The 13,622-nt window shown below is 36.0% G+C and overlaps 1 protein-coding gene across 1 annotated transcript; it reads left to right on the forward strand.

Annotated features, from left to right (window-relative positions):
- The first annotated feature begins 566 nt into the window (after window positions 1–566).
- On the forward strand, window positions 567–1,949 carry LOC102838352 (putative tripartite motif-containing protein 75-like). Its single transcript, XM_006864555.1, has one exon. It carries the CDS (start codon window positions 567–569, stop codon window positions 1,947–1,949), a length of 1,383 nt encoding a protein of 460 aa, XP_006864617.1.
- Window positions 1,950–13,622: the final 11,673 nt, after the last annotated feature.

The following is a 13,622-nucleotide window of genomic DNA, read 5'->3' on the forward strand; positions in this document are numbered from 1 at the left end:
TAACTGGAGATTTTAGGTTGTTTTACAGGAGGATGAAATCTGGGAGTGGCATTGCTCCAGCTGTGAGCTGTTTCTCATGTGTGCTGTAATTCACCTAAAGTAGACATGGGGGAGGCATGTGAAATTCTGAAGTACTTTAATGACTAACGACCTATTTCTTCATATTTTTTTTTCTTTCAGAAACCTGAACAATAGTACTGCATATCTGATCTTAGGCTTCAATGACTTTCTAAGTATGCTATTAATATGAAGTCCTTTTTGGATTTCTGGCTTTTTTCAAATGGAGAATGTGGCATAGGCACACTTTAACTATGGGTCATTGACTATATATTGGAAAAGTGCCAGTGATTGTCTAGAACTACAACTTTTTTGGCAGTTGTAGCTAAAGCTGAAGGGAAGGAAGTACAGACAGGCTTGAGCAGTTAATAGCTTTCTGGAAACCTTGAGAAAAGACTGCTGTTCAGAAAGCAGAGAAAATATAGTCACCAGATTATCACTTTTCCTAGCTTTCAGAAGACCAGATCAAATTGAAAATACTTTCCTCAGACTGAAATCCTCAGTGCACAATGGCCTTTGCAGGTTCCCTGACTGACCTCCAAGCAGAGGCCAGCTGTCCTATCTGCTTTGATTACCTGAATGACCCAGTGACAACTAACTGTGGCCACAACTTCTGTCATTCCTGCATCAACCAGTGCTGGGCTGAACTGCAGGGTGCCTTCCCTTGTCCTGTCTGCCTCCAACAGTGTCCCAATAGGTTCTTTAAAAGGAACACACAATTATGTAGCATGCTTGATATTGTTAAGCAACTTCCTACAACAAGGAGCAAGAAGAAAACGCAGGAAAAGAAATCCCTGTGTGAGAAGCACCACCAAGTGCTGGACATGTTCTGTGACAAGGATCTGGAGCTGCTGTGTCCCCAGTGCAGGATATCTTGCAACCACCAGGAACACCACCTCCTGCCCATTGAGCAAGCTGCAGCTAGTCATAGGAGGAAGCTCAAAAGCTACACTGAGTCATTGATGAAGCAGTTTGGGGATGCTGAAAATGGGTTTGATCTGGCTGTCTCAAAACAAATGGAATTGAAGCATAAGGTAGAAAATCAGAGGCGTAAATTATACTCAGAATTTGAACAATGTATTAATTACTTGGGAAAGGAACAGGAAGCCAATTACGTTAAGCTATTCAATGAAGAAGAGGATATTATAAAACAACTTGCTGAAAACAAAATCCAAATTTCAGATCATACTTCCACACTAACAAATCTGTTAACTGAAATAACAGAAAAGTGTATGCAGCCAGATCTGGATTTACTGACAGGAATTAGAAGTATCCACAATAGGTATGAACACCGAAAACACCCAGGTGTGTTTGCCTATGAATTGAAGAGGGAATGTTGCAGTCTACCTCCACAGTATTTTGGCCTGCAAAATATGATCAGCACATTTCAGGTAAATTTGACCCTAGATCCTGAAAGTGCCCATGAGGATCTTACTATCACAGAAAACAGAAAAACTGTGATGTATACAATGAGGAACCCAAGCTCTCATCATCACCCCAAGGAATATATTCTTCACCTATCTGTCATGAGCACTGAAGGCTTTAAGAGCGGCAGGCATTTTTGGCAGGTACAAGCAACAGGGACAGGTGAGTGGGCTGTAGGTGTTTGTGAAGAATATTTCCCCATAAATGCAATGACATCACCACCCTCAAACAATGATTGCTGTCAAACTCAGCTCTGGTTCAGTGAATTTAGTACCTGGGAATCAGTAAACTGCAGATGGATTGGTGTTTTTCTGGACTATGAACTGGGAGAGCTTTCATTTTACAATTTGAATAATAGATCACATTTGCATACATTCACTGTAACATCTAAAGAAAAGCTTATACCTTATTTCTGTATTGGACCATCTTGCAATTCTCTTGCAATTAGTATTGTCATAGATGAATGATGACCCATCTAAAATATAATTTTGTGCATTCTTACATTGTAGTCTGTGTTATTGGAGTGCATTTGTAAATCAAGAGTTTGAATGAATATTTGATGCTTGATGTGATTTTTTTTTTTTACAGACTTGTGTGGTGTTTTTTTTTTGAGCAGTACTAGGTTTACAGAAAACTCATACAGACATTAATAAAATCCCATTCACCCCTCACTTCCATCTGGACACACTTCCTATAAGAAGGGTTAGTAAGAAATAATGATGCTAATGTTCCAGTTCATATATGCATGTCTCTTTAAGCAATCAATAGCTGAAACAAAGTTTCTAAGTAATATAATTGTCTAAGTTTCATTAAGGTGCCTTCAAAAAAGGGATAGTTTTTTTACTGTTGTTGGGGGAGGGGACTATAAAATTTTAATCAAAGTCAAGTAAGTATCTTCCCAAATCACTGAAGTTTTGCAACAAGTTTAGAGGTAGGCTGCCCCACATAATACATATTTTTGGATGGCTCAAGTTTTGTAAGGGAAGTAGTGTATACCTCAAAGGTGAGCCAAGAGAAAGAAGACCAGTGGACTAGAAGAATGAAGAATCTGAGGGAAGAAATTGGTAATATTCCTGTTTTGCGATAGCTACTGAAATTGGGATCTCACAGGTTCAGCATTCATCTTCTAAGAAAACATGGTGGCCTCAGCAAGCCAAGATGAATGGTTGCCTAAAAGATTGAGTGAAGATCAGTTAGCTAAAATAGCTGATTTTTCTGTCAGTCTTTTAAGCGAGTGTTACTGAAGATGATTTTAAGTAAAACATCAAAAATAGAGATGATTCTTGAATTTTCTAATAAGATCCAGAGAGCAATTTCTAGCTTTTTAATGGGATCTGCTATGGGTAGTTAAATGTAGGGCCGAAAGGACTGCTCAGAATGTTATGGCAACTGTTTCTTCAGATTCCAAAGGGATTATCTAAATAGATGTTCTGGAAAGATACGGTATAATCACACAGACTTATAATAAAAAGTTTTAATAAAATTGAAAACTGCATTTGAGAGAAAAAGATCAGGAAAAATACTTAGATTTTTTTTACTCAATCACTACAGTACTCATCTTCAATCTTAAAAGGTAGCAAGGACTGTCCTACACCTGTATTATTGGGAAACCTTACCTTGCTCAATCTACCCTACATCCTTGATCTGGACATTTCAGACTTTTTTTTTTTTTAATTTCAAAACTCAAAGAACACATTCCCCATCTCCCCCCCCCCCCTGCGGTATTGCCAAAACTGCTGTTTTAATATGTAAATTGAACTGTGCAGCATTCTTCAAAGAAGGTACTGAAGTTATTGGAAATAGATGACATTATGGCTCTGTCAGAACCTATAAACCCACAGACAATGAGTTGATTCTGACTCAGAGACTGACTCTGGAGGATAGGCTATAACTACCCTGTAAGCTTTCAATGCCTATAAATGTTACAGAGTCAGACTACCACATTTTTTTTTTTTTTCATGGAGTGATTGGTGTATTTGAACCACGAACCTTTTTGTTAGTAGCCAAAATAACTATGACTTCAGGTGTGGTGCTGTAAGATCAGCACTGAACTTTAAACCACAAGGTCAGCAGTTCAAGCCTACCAGTTGCTCCTCAGAAACCCTCTACACAGGGTTGCTATGAGTTGAAACTGACTTGAAGGCAGTTAACAACAGCAAAAGAGAAGTTTCACTGTTCTGACTTGGAAGGAATATTCTGACTGTACTTTTTCCAACACAGATTTGTTTGCTCTAATCACAATCTATGGTACTTTTAACATTCTTCTCCAATGCCATAACTAAAGTGCATCAATTCTTTTATGTTCTTCCTTATTCAATGTCCAACTCTCACATGCATATGAGGCTACTGAAAAAAAACATGGTTTGCTTAGACACATCTTAGTCCTCAAACAGATATCTTTGCTGTTTAACATTTTAAAGAGGTTTTGTGCAGTATATTGCCTAATGCAATGTGTCATTTGATTTCTTGACTGCTGCTTCCATGAGTATTGATAGTGGATCCAAGAAAACTGAGGTCTTTGATAACTTAAATCTTTTCTCTATTTATCATGATATTATTTATTGGCCTGATGGTGAGGATTTTTGTTTTCTTTATGTTGTGGTGCAACCCATTCTGAACGTTGGGGATTTTGATCTTCATCAGTAGGTATGTTGAGCGCTTTTCGCTTTCACAAGCGAGGTTGTATCATCTGCATATCATAGGTTGTTAATGAATCTTCTTTCAATCCTGACGCCATGTTCTTCTTCATATAACCTAATTTCTCAAATCATTTGCTCAGTGTACATATTGAATAAGTATGGTGAAAGAATACAATCCTGGCACACACCTTTTATTATCTTAACTCACTCAGTGACCCCTTTGTTCTATTAGAATGACTAGCATCTTAGGTCTCTCTAATAAAGACTCAGAGATCACCTCTGGTTCCTCTCCCAACTCATGAAAAGAACTCTCATGTTCGCCTTCTCTCACAGCTAAAATTGGAACATCTAGAGCTTTGGTCTTCCTTCAGAACTTCAGTTTGTCTACAAATCAAAGAATAGAATTATCAAGGAAATATTTTAAATGGTTAGCTGCTGTCTTCTTTTCTATGCTTACCACCCATAATTCAATGCTGTTGTTACAACTTTGGGCTTTGAGAAACCCAGCATCCTCATCTTCACTGTCTTCTCTAGTCAGAGTTTCAGCAACTCCAGCTTCCTTTTAGAGCCATTCTTTAAGAAAAAAAAGGAGGAAACCCCTCAAATGAGATTCAAAAACTGAAAATCACAAGGAGACATATGGAGACTCCCTGAGATGGAGCTGGAAATTACATGGGAAGAGGAAACCTGCTGGCCAGAAACACACGGTTTGCTGTCACTAACATCACAGGCACTGACACATAAGTCCTCCAGTATGTGTAAATCTTAGATTCCAATTCCTTGAAGGTTGGTTGACTATATCTTGAATAGTAACTTCTCTTCTTGACAAAGGCAGAAAAGTAAGATATTTTTATTGCCATTTATAAGCTTTAAACAGTTAAGGAAATGCTTAAAGTCACAGCATTGGTACTTGTCATAAGCTGCACTGGTATATTGCCTCTTCTGTTTTTTTTCAGTATAACTATGATGACTTTTTCTATACTATAGAGCTAAAAACTTTGATTTCCCCTCCCCGCGATAGTCCTATATATGATCCTATATTTCTGATCATCTATAAAGAAGAACTTTTTGAGTGGTTATTGCTTTATTTAATGAAAAAAAAAAAAAGATGAAGTGAAAAAAAAAAAAGTGAAGTGAAAAAAAAAAAAGATAACTACATATGATGGAAAACATCAAACATAAAGAATAGAGAGACTAGTATAATGAAGGATAATGACTGGCTTCTCAGCTCTGAGCTTCAAAGGTTCTCGACTTACTGGAAATCTTTACTGTCTCTTTCCTTCTCCAGATTATTTTATTTTAAATTTTTTTTTACTTTTTTTAATTGTGACTTGAATAAAGGGTTACAGACAAGATTGTCAATTTTACATTTATCAAATTATACACTTTGTTGTTTCATCTCAGTGATTACAATCTCCTCTCTGCAACAATAGCTATCCTGCTTCTTCCTGTGACATCTTTTATTTCACAAATGAATGAAGCTATTTTATTTACAAAGAATGAACACTCATAACCTAAATAGAACAATACAATGGAATGAGGTGAGATTTCAGTGAATGAAAGGTCTCCTTATGTAGTTATGAAGTTGAGCTCTGCCCTTCCTGACTATGTGTTCTAGAGAAAAAGGGCACATTTTAGGAGAAGATGTTTGCTATTCCTATAGCATTGTGATATGTTAATATACAGAACATATCATAGTATTCTATACATTACTAAGAAAAATAAAAATAACCCAAAAAAGAAGAGAGGGCTGCCAAAGATGATTCAGGACACAGCAAATGAAAATATGGTAATCAAGGAAAAGTAAAATAATTGAAAAATAAAATACCAATGATACAACATTTTATAGGAACTACTCAGATAAAATTTAAGAGGATGGACAATAAAAAATGTTGGTCAAAATTGGAAGCAATAGGTCACGAGTTGCATAGAAGACTAAGTTGTTTCACACATTTACAGAAAATGTGACTATTTTACAGTGCTGCACCTACCATTTGTCTGTCAGTGTATCATGCATTGGTGGTTTGCATGTTGCTACAACTCTGGAAGCTATACCATGGGTATTTTAAATATCAGCAGGGTTACCCCCAGTGGACAGGTTTCAGCTGAGTTTCCAGATGCAGAGAAACTAGGAAGATTGAGAGACCTCAATATTTATTACTGAAAACTTATGGGTAACAGTGAAACACTCTCAGTACCAGAATACTGAATATTGAAACATGACAAAGAACAGAAAAGTATTGTCAGATATATATGCCAGAAGAGGAGCCCCTCTGGGTTGAACGTACTCAAAATGTGATTGGGATGTCTCTTCAAAGTAGAGTGGACCTTGATGATGCAAATGGAGTAAAGTCTTCGGGACTTTAATTTGCTGATGGGACATAACCTCAAAATGAAGAGAAACAGCTGTAAACATCAATAATCAGAAAATGGAATGAAAGAAGTATGAATCTAAGAAAATTGGAAGTTGTAAAAAATGAAATAGCATGCATAAATACTGATATCCTATGCATTAATGAGCTGAAATGGACAGGTATTTGCCATTTCGAATTTGACAATCACATTGTTTACTATGTCAGAAATGACAAATTGAGTGGTGGTGTTACATTCATCATCCAAAAGAAATATCAAGATCTGTCTTGAAGTAATATCCATAGGACTGAAACAAGACCAGTTAATACAACTATTATTCAAATTTATGCACCAACCGCTAAAGCCAGTGATGATGAAATTGAAGAATTCTACCAACTTTTTCTATCTGAAACTGATCAAACATGCAAGCAAGATGTATTGATAATTACTAGTTATTGGAATGCAAAGGTTGGAAACAAAGAGGAAGGATCAGTCGTTGGAAAATATGACCATGGTGATAGAAACGATGCTGGAGATTGTATGATAGAATTTGTAAGACTAATGACTTCCTCATTGCAAATATCTTTTTTAAACAACATAAAAAACAACTATTCCATCTGGACTTACCAGATAGAATACACAGAAATCAAATTGACTATATCTGTGGAAAGAGATAGTGAAAAAGCTCCATATCATCAACTGAAACTCATATGCGAGTTCAGGTTCAAGCTTAAGAAAATGAAAACAAGTCCACAAAGGCCAAGCTATGACCTTGAATATATCTCACCTGAATTTAGAGATCACTTGAAGAACAGATTTGATACATTAGACACTAAAGATCAAAGACCAGAAGAATTGTGGGATGACATCAATAATATCATACAGAGAGAAAGCAATAGGTCATTAAGAAGACAAGAAAGAAGGAAGAAACCAAAATGGATGTCAGAAGAGACTCTGAAACTAGAACTCCAATGTAGAGATGCTAAGCAAATGGAAGAAATGAGGAGGTATAAGAGCTGAACAGAAAATTTCAAAAGGCAGCTCAAGAAGACAAAGTCAAATATAATGAAATGTGTAAAGACCTGGAGTTAGAATACTAAAAGGAAGAACATGCTTAGCATTCCTCAAGATAAGGGAATAGAAGAACAACTTCAAACCTCGGCTTGTAGTACTGAAGGATTCTGTGGGAGAAATATTGAATGATGCAGAAAGGATCAAAGAAGACAGAAGTAATACACCGAGGCACTGAACCAGAAAGAAATGGTCGATATTCAACCATTTCAAGAGGTAGCATATGATCAAGAGTCAATGGTACTGAAAGAAGACGTCCAAGGTGCATTGAAGGCATTGGCAAAGAACAAGGTTCTGGGATTTGATGGAATACAAATTGAAATCTTTCAGCCAACTGATGCTTCACTGGAGGCATTCACTCATCTACACCAAGAAATTTAGAAGACAACTACCTGCCAACTGACTGGAAGAGATCAATATTTGTATCCATTGCAAAGAGAGATGACCCATTGGAATGTGGAAATCATTGAACAATATCATTAATATCCCATGCAAGCAAATTTTTGCTAAAAATTACTCAAAAATGGCTGCAACAATACAATGACAGAGAAGTTGCAGAGATTCAAGCTGGATTCAGAAAAGGATGAAGAATGAAGGATATGATTGCTGATTTCAGATGGATCTTGGCTAAAAGCAGAGAATATAGGAAAGATATTCAATGCAAAGATATTCTATGATTGTGTAGATCATGGAAAGCTATGGACAGCATTATGGATAATGAATATTCTGGAACACTAATGAAGAACCTGTACATAGATCAAGAGGCAGTGGTTGGAACAGAACAAGGAAACACCGAATGGTTTAAAATTAGGAAAGATGTGTGCTAGGGTTGTATTTTTCACAATACAAACTCAATCTGTAAACTTGTCAAATAATCCAAGAATCTGGATTATAAGGAGAAAAGTATGGCATCAGGTTGGGAGGAAGACTCATTAATAACTTGTGGTATGCAGATGATACAACCATGCTTGCTGAAAACAAAAAGGTCTTAAAACACTTACTTATAAATATCAAAGACCACAGGCTTTGATATGGGTTGAACCTCAATGTAAAGAAAACAAAACTCCTAACTATTGAAACTATAAATAAAACAAAAATCCTCACCACTGGACAAGTCTTTATTAATGGAGAAAAGACTGAAGTTGTCAAAGACTTCATTTTGCTCAGATCAACCATAAACATTCATGGAAGCATCAGTCAAGAAATCAAATAACATTTTGCATTAGGAAAATCTGGTGCACAAGACCTCTTTAAAGTGTTCAAGAACAAAGATATTAGTTTGAGAAGTAAGGTATGAAAGGAATTGTGGATAAGATTCTTAATGATTCAGTAGTGAGTAACTGTTATCATGAAGAATTGCAATGGTCACAACTGTAAAGGTAGAAGTTTTGTAATATAAAGGAGGGAGGAATTAATCTTACATTTCAGGAACAAAGGGCCCTAGGACCATCAAAGGGGAACAGCATAATTGGAATGTGGGACCTTACCCAGAGAAGCAGCAACACCAGAGATTGAGGCAGAGATGAAGACATGGAGAGATCGAGCAACTGAAGACTCCAGACTCATGGAAAGAGATAGGCTGTGTGCTGGTGGCCAGGAGGCAGGCTTTCAGAATGAGCCCTTTGGTTGCTTAAATGACTATATATTCCTGAGTGTTTTTGTGTACATCAAAAAAAACAAAAAACAAAAAACAAAAAACCTCAGAGGGAATAGAAGTAAATACTGGTGAATGATGATGCACACAGGGAATTGTAATCATTGCAATGAAATGAAATATGATAGAATGAGTGTAAAATTGATGTTCTCCCATGTAAGCTACCACTCAATTCACAATAAAAGCTTAAAAAGAAAGAGTATAGGGGGAAAAAACAAAAACTAGTAGAGTAGATAATATTCTGTGTATAAAATAGAATTGAAATGTCAATATTAACTTTTGTTACATGCAGGTGATGCAGCATGGTAGGTCTCGGCATTCTTATTGTAATGTATCATGGGAGCAATATTCATTATAAAACAGAAAAGCACACATAGAGATTGCAAAAAGTGTCAAAGTTTTTTCTACTCTCTTCCTTTTTAAAATAAACAATTAGGTTGTTGTTGTTGTTTTTTTAAGTGAATGTTATAGCACACTGAAACATGAGAATCTAAAATAACTGGAGAAAATGGTTGAACAGAAAATTCAAAGGCCACATCAAGAAGACAAAAATATGTATTATAGTGAAATGTACAAAGGATTGGAGTTAGAAAATCAAAAGGGAGTTATAAAATCAAAACACGTTCTACATTTCTGAAGCTAAAAGCACTAAAGAAAAAACTCAGGTCTTGAGATGAAACACTGAAGGATTTGATGAGCAAATATTGAATGATGCAGAAAAAATCAAAAGAATATGGAAGGAACACACAAAGTCTGCACCCCCCCCCCACCACTGAAAAAAAAAGCTCAAGTTTCAACCATTTCAAGAGGTAGCATATAATCAAGAGCTGACGGTACTGAGGGAAGAAGCTCAAGTTGCACTGAAGGCATTGGGAAAAAACGAGAGTCCAGGAATTGATGGAACACAAATTGAAATGTTTCAGCAAACTCATGCAGTATTGGAAGGCCTCACTCATCTCTGACCATAAATTTGGAAATCAGTTTGAGATTCAGATTTGTGCTGAAACTAAGAGGAGTGAACAAGCAGAATGCAGAAATTATTGAACAATATCATTAATATTACATGAAAGTAAAGCTTTACTGAAGATATTTCAAAATGGTTGCAACAGTACATCCACACGTATTTTCCAGAAATTCAAGCCAGATTCAAAAGAGGATGTAGAACTAGGGCTATCATTGCTGATGTCAGATGGATCTTACCTGAAATCAGAGAACTCCAGAAAGATGCTTATCTGTGCTTTATTAGATAAACAGAGGCTTTGGACTGCGTGGATCATGAAAAACTATGAATCACATTGCAAAGAACGGGTATTTCAGAACAGGTAACTGTGCTCATGAGAAACAGATACAGAGAAATAGAGCTAATGGATCAAACAGAACATGGGGATGCTGAATGGTTTAAAATCAGGAAAGATTTGTGCTAGGGTGGTATACTCTCATCATGCTTATTGAATCTGTATGCTGAGCAAATAATCCAGGAATTTGGGTTCTATGAAGAACGTGGTATCATGATTGGATGAAGACGCATTAACAACCTGTGATATGTAGATAATACATATGTAGATAATACTTCCTTTATTCTATGCTTTTAGAAGCAAAGATGTTTTTAAATACTTACTTATGAAGTTTATATATTAGCCTTCATTATAAATTGGACCTCAATGTAAAGAAAACAAAAATGCTCATAATTGGACCAATAAATAACATCAGGATAAATAGAGAACAGATTGAAGATGTCAAATGCTTCATTTTTCTTAGATCTAAAATCAACACTCCCGTATGGGTACAGCAATGAAGAAATTAAATGACGTGTTGCATTTGCACATCTGCTCATCCCATGATTTCAGTTTCAAATACACCAGTCACTCCTTGGAAAACCTATACAATGTTATTATGAGATGGATCTGATGCCATGGCATTTGACAACAAAAATTAAAACATGAATTTCTGAAGTAGCCCTTGAGTTTTAAAAACTGAAACTATTTCTTTATGAGTAAAGAGAGATGTGGCCAAAGACATTCTTGTTAGTAGGATAGTGATCTGGCATAACATTTTGGAGGCAATCAGGTTATAGTTTTTAATATTTAAATTGAGTTCTGTTTTTGTACCACTAACAAGAAATTATAGCTATATGGAATCACAAGAATTATCATTTTAATTCTTATTAACCAGAAAAAACAAAAACAAAAACTGAAAGGTTATATTCAGGTGTTTGTTTGAAAAAAAAATATGGTACCAATTTAAAATGGGTTAGCATAGAGCTGCTTACAACTTAATGTAGTAACAATAATATTGGAAAAATTCCAAAATAAATTATATGAAAAGCAATAGTATAACAGCCAGTCATTCATCAGAGAGAACATTCATGATCAGTCTGTATAAAATTACACCATTATTCAGCACATTATGACAAACCATAGATCTACTTTTGTGTGCATGTATTTGTTTGTCTATGCAGTTCTATGTAAACTCATACTTTTTCAAATGTTCAGAGCAATACATGGCATTTACTGAGGTTGTTGTTGGGAGTCATCAAGTCTGTAGAGACTCATTAAAACCTCATGCACAACAGAACGAAACACTGTCCAGTCCTGGGCCAACCTCACAATCATTGCTTTGCTTGAGATCATTGCTGCTACCACTGTGCCAATCCATCTCATTGCTGGCCTTCCTCTTTTTTTTTTCGCTGATCCTCCACTTTCCCAAGCATCATATTGTTCTCTATGGACTGGTCTCTTCTAACAAAATGTCTGAAATATGAGACATGAAGTCTGGCCATCGTGGCTTCCAAAGACCATTCTGGTTGTCCTTCTTGAACACAGGTTGGTTTGTTCCTTTGGAAGTCTATGGCGCTTTTAATATTCTCCTCCAACACCATAACTTAAATACATTAATTCTTCTACAGTCTTTATTGATTGTCCAACTATCACATTCATATGTTGTTGTTGTTAGGTGCCATCAAGTCGGTACTGACTCATAGAGACCTTATGCACAACAGAACGAAACACTGCCTGGTCCTGGGCCAACCTCACAATTGTTGCCATACTTGAGCCCATTGATGCTGTCACTTTGCCAGTTCATCTCGCTGGGGGGGTCTTCCTTTTTTTGTCTGACCCTCCACCTTACCAAACATGATATTCTTCTCCAGTGACTGGTCCCTCCTGAAAACATGTCCGAAGTATGAGAGATGAAGTTCAGTCATTTTAATCTGAAATACATTATATGTACATAAAGTTGAAAGATTATTATGTTGAACAGTCTTCCATTTAGATAAAACAATTTTACTATTAACATTTGACATTTCCTTTATCTCTGTATGTATACTTATAATGTTCATTTTTTTCACTGAACTATTAGAATATAAATTACAAACTCCATAAAATTTCATCTGTGTCAATAAACACATTTTAAGAATAAAGACATTCTCCTACTTAATGTCATATAATTATGAAAAATTAACAATTTCATGTGATATTCATTGTAGTTTCAGGTTCTCTGATAGTTTTCCAAATATCATTTATAGTCCTACAATCCATGATCCAATGAATGTTAATGCAGTGTGTGTGTTTGTTACATCTCTGTTGATCTGTAACAAAACACCCCTCATTTTTTCCCCTAAAGACATGTACTTTTTGAAAACCTAGCTCAGTTATCTTGTAGACATAACCAAGATTCTTGATTTGACTGATTATTTCCTTACAGTGTTCTCTAACTCAGGACACATTGGTGGACCAGAAAGTTTCCTGATGAAACCTGACAGTAGCTGCTAACAGCAGAAGGTAGGGACGTAGCAAAGAAAGAGGCTGAGTACTCAGTTTAAATAATCAGGATAAAATTTATTATGGGGAAAAGTTACACAAAAGGTGAGGTTCTGGGTGACAGAAAAATAGGTAGAGATCAGTTTATTGCTAATGTTAGTTTGTCCAATGACCCCTGTTCCTCTCAGTCCCAAATTTCCAGATGTTATCCTTTAGATCCTGGCTCCTTCAAGCATATTACGTTTTCAAGTGTTTTTTGTTTTTTTTTTCCTAATTTAAAAATTTTGCTTTTATTCCCATACCCACCTGTTCACTTTGTTTTTATTATTGTTGCTGTTGTTAAGTGTTGACGAATCAGTTCTGGCTCACAGCAACACAGGAGCAGCTGGTGAGTTTTAACCACCAACCTTTTAGCTTGTACTGACCTCGTGGTCCATTGCTTATCCTACAGTGCCACACAAGGGATACAGATAGGATTCATAGCGTTTGGTTTTTCATTACTTTTGATGTACATAGTCAATTTTTACTGGATTTTTATTTATTTGCTCTGCTATATAAATAATTCTGCTATGCATACCCTTATAAATATATGTTTCAGAGTTTTGGAGGAGTATATTGGAAGGAGATTGTTGAATGAAGGATAAATTGATGGTGATGACTTTGTTC

Source organism: Chrysochloris asiatica, unplaced genomic scaffold (genome assembly GCF_000296735.1).
Source record: "Chrysochloris asiatica unplaced genomic scaffold, ChrAsi1.0 scaffold00066, whole genome shotgun sequence".
NCBI lineage: Eukaryota > Metazoa > Chordata > Mammalia > Afrosoricida > Chrysochloridae > Chrysochloris > Chrysochloris asiatica.

Bases quoted from the DNA above. Each gene is read 5' to 3' on its own strand.
- LOC102838352 (XM_006864555.1), top strand. From the start codon at position 567: ATGGCCTTTGCAGGTTCCCTGACTGACCTCCAAGCAGAGGCCAGCTGT.